A 12193-nucleotide genomic window follows, 5' to 3' on the forward strand; every position below is an offset into this window, starting at 1 on the left:
CTCAAATAAATAAATAAATAAATATCTTTTTAAAAAAATGATTCCATATAAGAATACATTAAAAAAGCAGATTGCAGTCTGTATGACGACTCTCAGTTTTATATTTAAGAAAGTGTGTATACCAGTAGTTAAATATGATTATGATTAGCAAAAATAACAGTGATGTTACCACTAGGTAAAAGGACTGTGGCTAAATTTTTTTTTTACTTGTCTAATGAACATATTAACTCTTTTCTACTAAGAACAAGTTTAAACATTTTAAATCTTCAATATAGCAATATTTTTTATTCAATACAATCTCTTTCATATTTGCAGTTTATGGCTGGGATTTAGTTTTTACTATCTGACTTTTTTTTTAAAAAACATCTACCTGGGGCGCCTGGGTGGCTCAGTTAGTTAGACGGCTGGCTCTTGATTTCAGCTCAGGTCATGATCTCAGGGTCCTGGGATCAAGTCCCGTGTTCAGTTTTATGCTCAGCGGGAGTTTGCGTGAGGATTCTCTCTCCCTCTCCCTCTGCCTCTGCCCCTTCCCCCTGCTAGCATGTGCTCTCTCTCTCCCTAAAACATATAAATAAATCTTAAAAAAAAAAAAAAAGCCATCTACCTATGTCTGTCTATATACTTCATCTAGGTCAAAAGGCTTCCACCTAAGAAGCCATTTGTGGCCTCTTCCCCAAAGGCCTCCCCAGGGGATATGATGTTAACAGCTCCACAGAGAGGTCAGACACAGGGTTCCCCAGCTCAGCACAGGAGACTTTGTTCCCGGGGTGTGTGGGTGCTACTTCCCCACCCTAGCAACTGCTACATGGGAATATGAAGCAGAGCAGACTGCCCTACCCTCCACACCTGGCCAAAGACCCAACTGTTAAGCAGAGACTAAGAGTTCCACAGTCCCCACCAGGGCAACAGGCAACGAGCTTTGTTTTCTATAAACAGACCAGAAAAACGTTCAGGTTAAAACACAGTCCTTAGAGGAAGAAAAATAGAAACCAGGCAGCGGGGAATGCTTCATATTCCTAAAAGCTTTTTTTGTAAGTTAACACATGGTGTCTGCTTCTCTCTAGTCACCTATTTATCACTCTCCTCCTCAGAGAAGGGAAAAAGCCCTGGCTGTTTTCCTAGCGCAGAGTTTTGTGGCTGGGGGGAAGGAGGAGAGGGGGGAGGAAGGAGGGTGCTTCAAGCATGATGCAAACCATTTGGAGCTGAGGGAGAGCGCTGCCAACACAAGCTGCACTATTTAAACAAGTGAGGAAATGATCGTATACACAACATGCCAGCGAGCACACACACACACCAAAGGAAGTCGAGAGGGCTTTTTTTCAGGACACAGAGCTGGATGTCAGCGGCTAAAAGGTCGATATTTTCCCTTAACACCCTTCTCAATGACTTAATCATGTTCCGTTTGCACAGAAAACTTCCCAAGAATAAAAAAAGTCTGGAGAATTAAGAGGAGGGGTGAATGGGGAGGGATGTTTGGCCTGGGGCTGACCTTATCCGAGGTTTTCTCCACGTAGCAGGGGTCCTGAGGGGCAGCCAGCAAGGGGACAAAGCCCGAGAGAAGCCGATCCTCTTCCAGGATAAGAAGGGTGAGGTCATCGTCCGGGTCCTTGTACAGTGGCACCTCAGACTGATTCACCGCAGTCAATATGTTACAGAAATCAGCCAGCATCGACCACACATCCATAGCAACCCTGTGAGAAATAAGGTCAGAAAGAAGAACAGCTCTAAAGAGGGACCAGTTAAAGTATTTTAAGCTCTTGTGAGAAGGGAGGTACTGGTGGCAAATGTTATCTATGGTTGGCAACTGCCAGAAAATCTTACCCAAAAAGCTAGGGTACAAAACTGCATCCATGGCAGCAATCTGGTGGGCAAGTGTCCATCTATGCAAAGTTGAAATTGATTAGGGGGAGTTTTTTAAATCCTAACCAGAGAGGAAAAGGAATTTAGAGAATCAGTTGCCTAATGCAGGTCCTGTCACCTTTCCAGACAGTGTGCCTGAGACACTTACTCAAACACTCTAGACACCCAGTGCCTGAGGCAGCTCCCAGAATTCCCCCACTTCTGTCCAGCCAAGTATATGCCACAAGATAGCAACAGAGCGCCAATCTCCCCTCCTCCCATACAGTGAGAGGGGCCAGTCACACCATGAAGCCATGAAAAGAGTCATGTGGGGTTTTTTCCCCTTATGATGCTTTAGAAATCTCTTCCTACATCTAAGTAGGAAAACAAACAAACACAAATAGGTGAAGGGGATTAAGACTACATTTGTCATGATGAGCACCAAGTAACGTATAGAACTGCTGAATCACTATATTGTACACCTGAGACTAATATAATATTGTATGTTAACTATACTGGAATTAAACACCCCCCCCCCCCCACTAAAAAACCTCATTCCTGGCCTGCCAAGATCATCCCAGGACAGTAAAGCTTCCCATGCATCTCAGCAGATGGACCCGTCTCAGTGCTCCCTTGGCCAGCCCACTCCCTCTCCTTTCTCTCATTTGTGGAAGGTTAGATACAGGGTGACCAACCATTCTGGTTTGCCTGGGACTGTCCCAGCTTTTGTACCTATGGATGCTATGTCGTACTTCAAAAGGAGTGACTTGCACAGGAGAATTACAAAGAAAAGCTTTACAATTAGGGTCAAGAGGTGGAGCAGCAAGAGGCAAGAAGCAAAGAGCTCCGAATGAGCTCCATCCTGGGATCTTCCCAGAGGAGCTACTGCGCATGAGCCCAGTCTGCTAGGGAGGGGCCTTGGCCTTAAGCAATCTGTTTCTCCAGCAGTCTAGGAGCCTTTGGGAGATGGCAGAAAAAAGGGCATTCAAGGGACATGCCACTGAAGGTGATGCTGGGGGAGAAAGTGGAGTAGGAGTGTGGGGACTCTCTGACTGGCTCCAGGTGGAAGGAGCCTGCACTGGTTTATTTACTGTAATCACTACACTAGGAAAAGGCAATGAAATGAAACATCTTGTTTTCAAGAGTGTCCTGGGAACCAGGCGGAACACAGCCCCATTAATCACACAATGGCACATAATCAACACACGTGTACTGCAGAAGTAACTTGCTTCACAGGCTTTGCCCGGGAAAGAGAACATGTTTGGGAAGAATCACCGGAGGGACGAGAGTTTTCTAAAGCCTTCTCTCTGCACAGACACCGACAACCAGACTCATTCACAAAGCTCCATCTTTTGGCTCAGCTGAGTTTGGCTGTCAGAAATGTTTAAATATGGAAAAAAATAAACAGTTGCAACACGTTTCTGTGCAGAGATCTGCCTGAGCCCCTTTGTGATGTAATGGGAAACGCGGCATTCAGGCTACCAGCTGTAGAATAAACAGAACTTCGAGGGTTAAAAGGAACTGAACTTTCCACGACCCCATCTGCAGAGAAGAAAATAATAAGAGGAATGATGCACTGCCCCACAGCTCTGATAGTTTATCCTCCGGTCCCGGCTGCAGAGACAAGCACCGGATGTGATAGGGCTGCTCAGGGCCGCCTCCGAGGTTAGCGCTGCCCATGGGAGACGCACAGGGAGGCTCTTCCAGCTCCTCACTTCCTCCCCCAGTGCCCTGCTGGCCACTTGAGCCCACTGCCTGAGTCCAATCCCACAGCGCTGGTGAGCTCTGGCCAACAGGCAGTGCTCGGCTGCAGAGCAGCAATTTGGAAAATAAACAGGAAAGACGACAGTGAGAAGGAAGAAGGTGAAAAGTCTCCCAGCTGAATTCTTGGCTTAGGGGCCTTGGTTGGTGCTGTGCAGGTCAAGGACCTGACTGCTTCAGGACGTAGTTGGGGGTGGGGAGGTGTGGGCAGCAGCATCCCCAGTCAGGAAGAGGCAGCAGAAAATTACCCACGGCTTTAACAGTGGGAGGCCCCACATCCCTCTCTCATCCTCCCACCCCTACCATCTTGGATCCAAGACGAAGAAATATGTGGTACCATGTGGTTCTCATTACCATGCTCCCCTGTCCCCTAAGGCTCAGATAAACCCAAACTGACTCCCCCCAGAGACTGCTGGCCACCACTAGGGACCCCTGTCCACAGCTGCCTTTTGCCCATTACCACCCACCTTGTGCCAAAACCTTAACTCACTGCAAAAATGGAGTGGATTAGAGTTTCTACCCCAGTAATGGTTTGTAAGATAGCAGCTGGTGCCAAAAGACATAGGAAGTATCCTGAGTTCCCAACTGAGAAATATAAAGGGGCCCAAGGGCCATGCTACACTAACCAGAACCAAGGGAATACACAAAATGCTTCAATGAAAGGTCACTTCTGCCCTGATCCATTCAGACTGGTCTTGTGATTGAACTCTGATTCTAAGTAGCTGCTTTCTTCTGGTATCTTAGTGGGACTGCCCAAGATCACTTCATCAGTTACCTCCTCTCCCAATGAGCACCACGGACACGAACACACTAATTAGGCACCCACGCACCATACCGTGGCTCTCCACAGAGGGAGGGGAAGGGAAGTGTCAGGAAACTAGTACTAAAAAGAAGAGGTACTTAGAAAAATTAGGTGAGGGGGCGCCTGGGTGGCTCAGTCTTTTTTTTTTTTTTTAATTTTTTATTGTTATGTTAATCACCATACATTAGGGTGGCTCAGTCTTAAGGTTAAGCATCCGACTCTTGGGTTTTGGCTCAGGTCATGATCTCAGGGTTGTGAGACTGAGCCCCACATCAGCTCTGCACTCAGCGGGGAATCTGCTGGAGATTCTCTCCCTCTACCCCTCTCCACCCTCGCATGCACTCACACTCTTTCAAATCAATCAATCAATCAATCAAGAAAACAAAAACAAAACTAGGCGAGATGCCTGACCTCTAAAGCTAAGGATAAGGTAATTCCTGGAACCTGGGCATCATCACCTCAGCTTACCCCCAACCAGGCCTCTGGGCAACCTGACCTCTCAGGTCAGTTCTGTGGGTGAACATAGGGTTTCCTGTCTGAGTGGAAGGGGAAAAACTTAGCTTTTTCCTGCTCTAGCTCCTTATCCCAGGTAGGAGTACCTCCCAAGCTTCAACCCTCAGCAGCCTTTGGGTTCTGAGGGTTCGAAGTTAGCCTGGGTGAAGGAGCCCTAAAGTCAAATTCTGGTGCCTATGAGGAGTTTTTTCCCAATCTTCTAGAAACACTTGGGAATTGACTCTCCAAAAGGTTTTTCAGACAATCTCAAACAACCTTTGGTTCTAAATAGTGCTATGAGCCTGGGCGAGTGCCTTTGGCTTATTCTGGTCCCAAGTCATATTTTGGGGAAGCTCCCAGAACCCACAAAATCCCACTACAGTTCGGATGCATTCTTTACCAAGCAGACACAAAGCAGCCAGAGAATATGAAACTGTGTCCAACGAGTCCGTTTATGGGTCTCAGAATGGTGGCAAGGGAACCTCTAAAGCAGCTGTAATGTGATTAGTGAGCAAGGATCAGCAGTTGCTGGGTGACCCAGTGGACCAACCCCACAGAAACACCACACACCAGGAAAGCAGACCCTTGGCTGGAGTCTGAACACCAGATCCTAGCTTGGGACAGACCAGCAGTGGCTAGTTAGAGGTATGTACTCAGGACCAAGGCTCACTCACTTCCCTACAGACATGCATTCACTTACTCCACCAGGAAAGGAAAAAAATAAGAGTTAATTTACTTTTTATTGCCTCAGAATTCCAAGGTTTAATGTAGCTGTCAGTTTGAGTGCGGTGCAGCTGCTGGCCGATACAATGCAGCCCAGGCCAGGCCAGGTGACTGGGGAAACACATTTCACAGAAATGAACCAACACACACTCTTCGCTGGTTGTTTGGGGGATATTGACTTGGGGAATCAGATTAACCCTTCAGGCTGGGGTTATTTCTGCATACACCACTGGAAAAGCAGCTTCAGTCCAAGGAACTGAGAAGCCTGGTGTCAGGTAGACTAATAGGTTTCTGTGTTCCTGCACTTCTGGAGTTTTCTCACACAAGGTGTTATTCCACAAAATGCTCTGAAAGGTTAAGGTGTGAGACAGGTGAAGCAAGTTATACCACAATAGAGCTCCTTTCTAGAACTCAGAAAGAAAGGCAGATCTGCCAGCTTTATAGGGAAAAGGTCAGGTAGGAACTTTTCTACAAGTTCCATCAGGGGCGGGGCCAAGGGAGGGAGACAGTTCGGAGAGTGGAGTGCTGAGGTCCAACCAGGTCTCAGGCCATCCTTCTGGCAAGTCTAAGGAGGACTGAGTCCTCACACACCCCTTCGTATTTTTACTGGGTGAACAGGCTGACTGGTGATTAATATCAAGTACAATGACCCCATGTTACAAGCCTGCAGGGGCCTGTGGAGGTGGCCATTTCCTGTGTAATACCAGCTTGTTTAAACACTAACATTCAAACTCCACAGCTGCAGAACAAACCCGGAAAGAGTTGAGTGAGAAGAAGCCCTGCATTGTGTTTCAGAGCTATGGAAGATCAGAGCTGTAGTACAGATGGGAAACGAGTTGGGTCTTTTGGTTCCTGGGATGAGGAGTTCTGGAAATACAGCCAAGGTGGCACAGAAACTAGGCACAGGGAAGCTGGAAAAGAGAAAGCCCATGGACTATACATACAAAGGGGAAAGCCAAAAGGCCACAACAAGAGAAATGCTCTTAAGATATGCAATATGCTCTTTTAAAAAACCTGTTTGCCTAAGGACCATTATATTCCAGCCCACAACTCCCAACATGGGGTTCCATGGCCAACATAAGACCACTGCAGCCCTGAGGACTTCCCACTCAACTGGAGAAAACTGCAGGTGGTGAGGAGCTAATAGCAGAAAAGGACCTGAATGAACCCCATAGGTGTGGTAGAGTCAAAAGAGTAGTACCTCCCCTTAAAATGGCTTAGGAAGCCCCTTTGTTAAGCTGAGATGTCATGCCAACTCTGTTTTCAGTGGGCTGAGGATCTGGTCTGGTAACAATGCCAAGTAGCTCAACAGGCTCTGGAATGGGGTAGAGATGAGGGTGGTGGGAATCTTTGCGGCTCTCTCTGAGATTAAGGAACTGTAGTGCATTTTCCAGATGCCACCATGACTTAAAGAGGAGACATGGGTGTCAGAGATCACTGTTTTAGGAGTTAAGACATGGGCAGCAAGATACCATGCTCTCAGAATAACAGCTGTTTATTAGGTGAATATAAGAACCTAAGACTCGGTAAAAAATAATCCCTTCTGCCTTTGTAGTTTACACAAACAAGTGAACTTGGGCCCTTGGGAGAGTGTCCAACTTAAATGAATTCTGCCCAAGAGGGCAAATTGAATTCTGAAGCCCAGTCACCCTGCATTACTCCAAGAACATAAACTTCTTCATGTTCTAAGCAGTGCAGCTGGAGCCCTTTGGCCAACAACAGGTCACGGTAACCTCACTCCAGGATTTCTCAAGTACCTCTACTGTGCCTCCCTCAACCTCTATCTAGGTCAGTGCCTTATGTGATTGCAGTTTTCCCAAGCTACATTCAACATGTATAGCCTCTGTTGCATCACTCTGGTGTGTTAAACCCATCAGCACTCTGTGTTTGGGAAAGAGCAGCCCCCAGGGGACCTCAACATCTCCACGGCATGAGTGAAGCCCTCGGCGGCCTCCCTGGTGCGGATTCTCACGGTTCCTGCCTCTCTCAATTTTTAGCTGTAACCACTCCAACACGTCTTCTTAGTTTAGCACACACTGGACCCAAATAACCTCAGCCCAGAGCTGGAAAGTACGCTCCCTGGGGTCAGCTGCTGTACCCTGTTGGGGTCAGACTGGAGCCTTAGGCCAACACCCCTTCCTCTCACAAGTCCTGTGAGAGGAGTTGGGAGGGGACAGAGGCTCCTGCCGTGGGAGAGATCACGTGTGTCTCACACTCAGCACTTGGAGGAAGAGGAACCCCCTGGTGCCAGGCTGTAGTGCTGACGCCCCAACCCGGAGCCAGGGAGACTGGGTGGGGAGCCAGGGTAGCAAAGGGGCTTCCCACAGTCACCACCACTTCCTTCAGGGAAGTGCTGATGGACTATTACTTAGTGACCTCCTAAAATGCCCTTTTGGGAAGACGTATTAGGCGTCCTTGAAGGGGTGCCGATTAGACTTGGGATTAGTTCTTATTTTCAGAGCTGCCCTGTGAGGGTGAGTAAACTAGCTGTTTTTTAACTCAAGAATTTCTATCTCGTCTACAGGGTCAACACATGTAGGCTCCCTGAGGAAATCAGCTTACTGCATACCCCCTACATATCCCTATGTCTCCCTGTGTGACAGCACTCAGAGGGCTCCCTACAAGCCTTTTCCAGCATGCTCTGTAGACTATACAAGACAAGCTATGGAAAAGTAGCAAGTCCAGGAATTTCTGGAGTTTTTTTTCTTCTTCTTCTTTTTTTTTTAACAGTACTCCAATCCAACAGTGTGATAAATGCATCCGAGCTACAATTAGGAAGATATATAGCATCAGAATGCGAAGGTCTGGGCAGCCTGGTGAAACGCGGGCTCTCCAGAGCCCCAGCTATGTTTCCCATTATGTAACCCTGGTCATGGGCAGACAGCCAGACTCCAAATGAAAAAGAGACTCTGGCTTGGCACTGGTTCTATTTTCCTATCCTCATTCGGGGTCAGCGCAGTGTCATACAGCTGCAGAGAAAGCTCTGGGGATTAAACCTGGGAAAGCCTCCAAGACCAGGACCTGGGTTCAAGTACCAGCTGAAAGCAATAAACCAACTGCCACAGCTGGGCTAGGTTGGGATGTTCTCAAAGTCCCCTGACTCTTTCACTTACTGAGAACTAGAGATCAAGATGAGGGAAGATTTGGCTTCAGCAGAGACTATGAAATGAGGTAGGCTGTCCCACTGCCCTAGCTTGCCAAAGGTCCTAGGATGTGAGGGGTCACTATGCTTAGGCTCGTGAAAGCCTGCTGCTCTGCTCCTCTCCATCACCTGACGTTCACAGCTTACTTCGTGCTCACGTAGTAAAGTGGGGAGTAGCTACCTCTCCTTCCTATCGAGAGGCCTAGTGTAGAAACCATGTTCCCCACTCCTCCTCCCCCACACCCCACAAGTAGATGGTCTCTCCAAACACTGGGTCTGTTCTAAATAGACCAAAGCACTCTACACTGTCTTTTACAGCAGCCCAAGGCAACTTTCCACACCCTGCTACAATCCCCTGTATGAAAATCTCCGGGGATATAAAGCCATCCTATTACAAGTACAAATGGGAAGCCAACCTACTTACTTGCTGACTCCAACACACATACCTATGAGTGTCACGGTGTGGAAGGCACAAGTAGCCCTGAAATCCTGCCCTTATCACTCTGCGGTGTTGGTGATGTCCTGTCATCATCATCCTACGTGCTTCACATGTGCCTAAGTGGCTACTGCCTAGGAAATGTAGATTTGACTGGAAAGAAGAGGAATATGGGCAAAAAAGGAGAGAACCAAGGAGACTAATGATGAGCTCTGGAATTCCCCTAAGAAAGCTTTGGAATGATTCTGTAACTGTACAGAGAAAGAAGGTAATGGAATGAAAGACAGGGAGGGAATGAAGGGAGATAGATGAAATAAGGGTCCAAGTGTGTCAGGGAGACAATTTGGGAATGAGGGTTTCTGGAGGAGAAGCAAACTGAAAGGTAAGCCATCTGATCACCTTATGTTAGGATCACTGAGGGATCTGTCTCTGCAGAGAACAAATGCAGGCAAAAACCAGTGAAAACCTGCAAAGGAGAGATGTTAAGTAGAAGCCATTTCCTTCCTACTCTCTTGAGAGCATTCCTAAACCCTCCAAAATGAAGATCAGCACAAGGACCTTGGGAGTGTCACAGGGATTACTATTCTGACATCTACAGAACTATCTGGAGTGTGTTATTCCCAATGGCCTTAAAAGAAAAGGCTCCAGAGTATGAAAGATCAGTAAGCATAAGAGGCCACTTTGAAATCCATAGAACCACCATACCCTGCCAATCTCTCAACCATAGTATTTACTCAGTGAGTGTTAGGCAGCTATATGAGAAACTGGAAAGGAGGAAGAAAAATTCTCATTCCACTTTTCCAGTGCTTGGATCTGACAGCTATGAGGTGGGACTACCCTCAGTGGTGGTCAGGCCAGGTATGCTCTGTCCACCAGAGGCCCCAGCCCTCAAACCACCATGTCTTGTGGTCAGGCCCCAGGACAGCAAAACTCCTCCTTTATGCTTAAACCTGCATTCTAGAAACAACCAGCTGCCGATCCCGACTGCAGAGAAAGCGCCGAAGGGGACTCCGCTCTCTAGCACGCCGGCTGCTCTAGCCTAGACGGGATTCATCAGTGGTGCCCACAGCTACACAGGAACTTGTTTACTAGGCAATCAGATTCAATATGTTATTTGGTCAAATTTGCTCTCCCTGTGAAGAACAGTCTGAAAAGAAAAAACAAATCTGTTCAAGTGTCCCAACCCCCTCTGCCTCTCTGTAGCCTTGGAGGGGAAGCCTAGCTGGGGACGGCTGGAGCTTGGACCACGTGCCCAGCTGCAGATTGAGCCCTTGCCCAAAGATGGGCAGCAGCTTGCATACGCCGGCAACGGGCCATTTGCTACAGCATCCAAAGAGAAAACAGACTCAGCACCTCAAGCAAATGAGGCCCAGCACTTCCTGTGTGAGCTTTCCATTTCCTCAGCCAAACAAAAGCCAAAGGGAGTGGGAGAGGGAGGAGGGATAAAGGGAGATGGGTCACAGAAGAGAGTTAACAGGACTGATGGCCAGGATATGGATAAACAGGAGCTGGGTGGACCATATCTAAGGGACCTGTGGTTGCTAGCTGAGGTGACCCAGAGAAGGCCCAAGCTCCAGGGACAGATGGTCTGCCTCCCCACCCCTTAAGAGGAAGGGAGGAACACTCTGTGACCCCTGTGCAGGCTCAGAAGCAGTGGCTTCAGATACTTGGAGAGCTGAGACCTTCCTTGTCAGTTTCTTTCCAAAACTGCAAATTGCCTAGTCGGCATTATAGATTAACAGCCTGAAAAGTTTGAGGCTGTACATGTTAACTGTTTAGGGAACACCGCCAGGAAACGGCTGCCCCTAGCCAGCAGATCAGTCCATTCCTCTGTGTGACCCCAACTGCCTAGCTGATGGCTCAACCCTGGTTCCTAAGGCCTCAGCCTGGGGTGCATTTTGGGAACCTAGGAGGGTTCACGGGAGGATGCAGAGAACTGTTTGATGCTGTGAGCATCAGCCACACAGTTACAGAACTAGAGCTGGGAGGGAAGGCAGAGAAAGAGGCACACAGTCCACACAGAGAGGTCAAAAAACTACTGGCCAGAAATCTCTCCTGCAGCCTTCCCTCTGTGGGTCACCCATGAGTGGAGAGACTCACATGGGCAGCGCTCAGCTCAGAGAAGTACCATCGGCAGCAGCTTAGGTCTCCACACTCTGTCCTCCAGTATGTGCCCCTTCCAGAGGAGAGCACTGAAGAATGATGAAATGCTGGGCATGGATGCTCACTCGCTCTCTCTCTCTCTCTCTCTCACACACACACACACACACACACACTCTCACACACACACACGCCCAGCACAGAGCCTGAAGGAGCTGAGTACACTGCACCTGCCAGATACCACAAAACAAACCACAGGGCAGGGGGGCGAGAGAAAGAGAAAGGAAAAGGAGAAAGAGAGAGAGAAAGAGACAGAGACAGGAAGAGAGAGAAAGGTAGAGGGAGGGAGAGATGGACAATCAACAGAGTTGACCAGAGATGGGCAGCACCAACGTGCACACACATCAAGAAACTATTGTGCAAACATGAACATACACACATAGTGACACTAACACAAAAAAAGAATGGGACACATAGAGAGCAGGAGTCAGCAAACTTTCTGTAAAGGGCTAGACAGTAAACATTTCGGCTTTGCAGACCAGGACGTCTCTATTGTAACTACTCAGCTCTTCGGCTGCACTGCTAAAGCAGCCACAGACGAAGTGTAAACAAATAAGCATGGCTGTGCTCCAGTAGGACTTCATGGACACTGAAATTTGACTTTCCTAATAATTTTCACAAGTCATGAAATACTATTCTTTTTTTTTTTTTTAAAGATTTTATTTATTTATTTGACAGAGAGAAACACAGCGAGAGAGGGAACACAAACAGGGGGAGTGGGAGAGGGAGAAGCAGGCTCCCCGCTGAGCAGGGAGCCCGATGTGGGGCTCGATCCCAGGACCCTGGGATCATGACCTGAGCCGAAGGCAGACGCTTAACGACTGAGCCACCCAGGCGC

At 48.0% G+C, this 12193-nt stretch overlaps 1 protein-coding gene across 3 annotated transcripts in view; it reads right to left on the reverse strand.

The window, feature by feature from the left end:
- The window catches only part of SMG6 (SMG6 nonsense mediated mRNA decay factor), a 230580-nt gene that overhangs the window by 112757 nt on the left and 105630 nt on the right, over positions 1 to 12193 (reverse strand). For all 3 annotated transcript variants that reach the window (XM_032429307.1, XM_032429306.1, XM_032429308.1), the window contains one exon: positions 1490 to 1691. In XM_032429307.1, coding sequence (XP_032285198.1) covers positions 1490 to 1691 — 202 coding nt within the window. The remainder of the gene's footprint in view (positions 1 to 1489; positions 1692 to 12193) is intronic.

Source organism: Phoca vitulina, unplaced genomic scaffold (assembly GCF_004348235.1).
Source record: "Phoca vitulina isolate PV1807 unplaced genomic scaffold, GSC_HSeal_1.0 scaffold40, whole genome shotgun sequence".
In the NCBI taxonomy this organism is placed as follows: domain Eukaryota; kingdom Metazoa; phylum Chordata; class Mammalia; order Carnivora; family Phocidae; genus Phoca; species Phoca vitulina.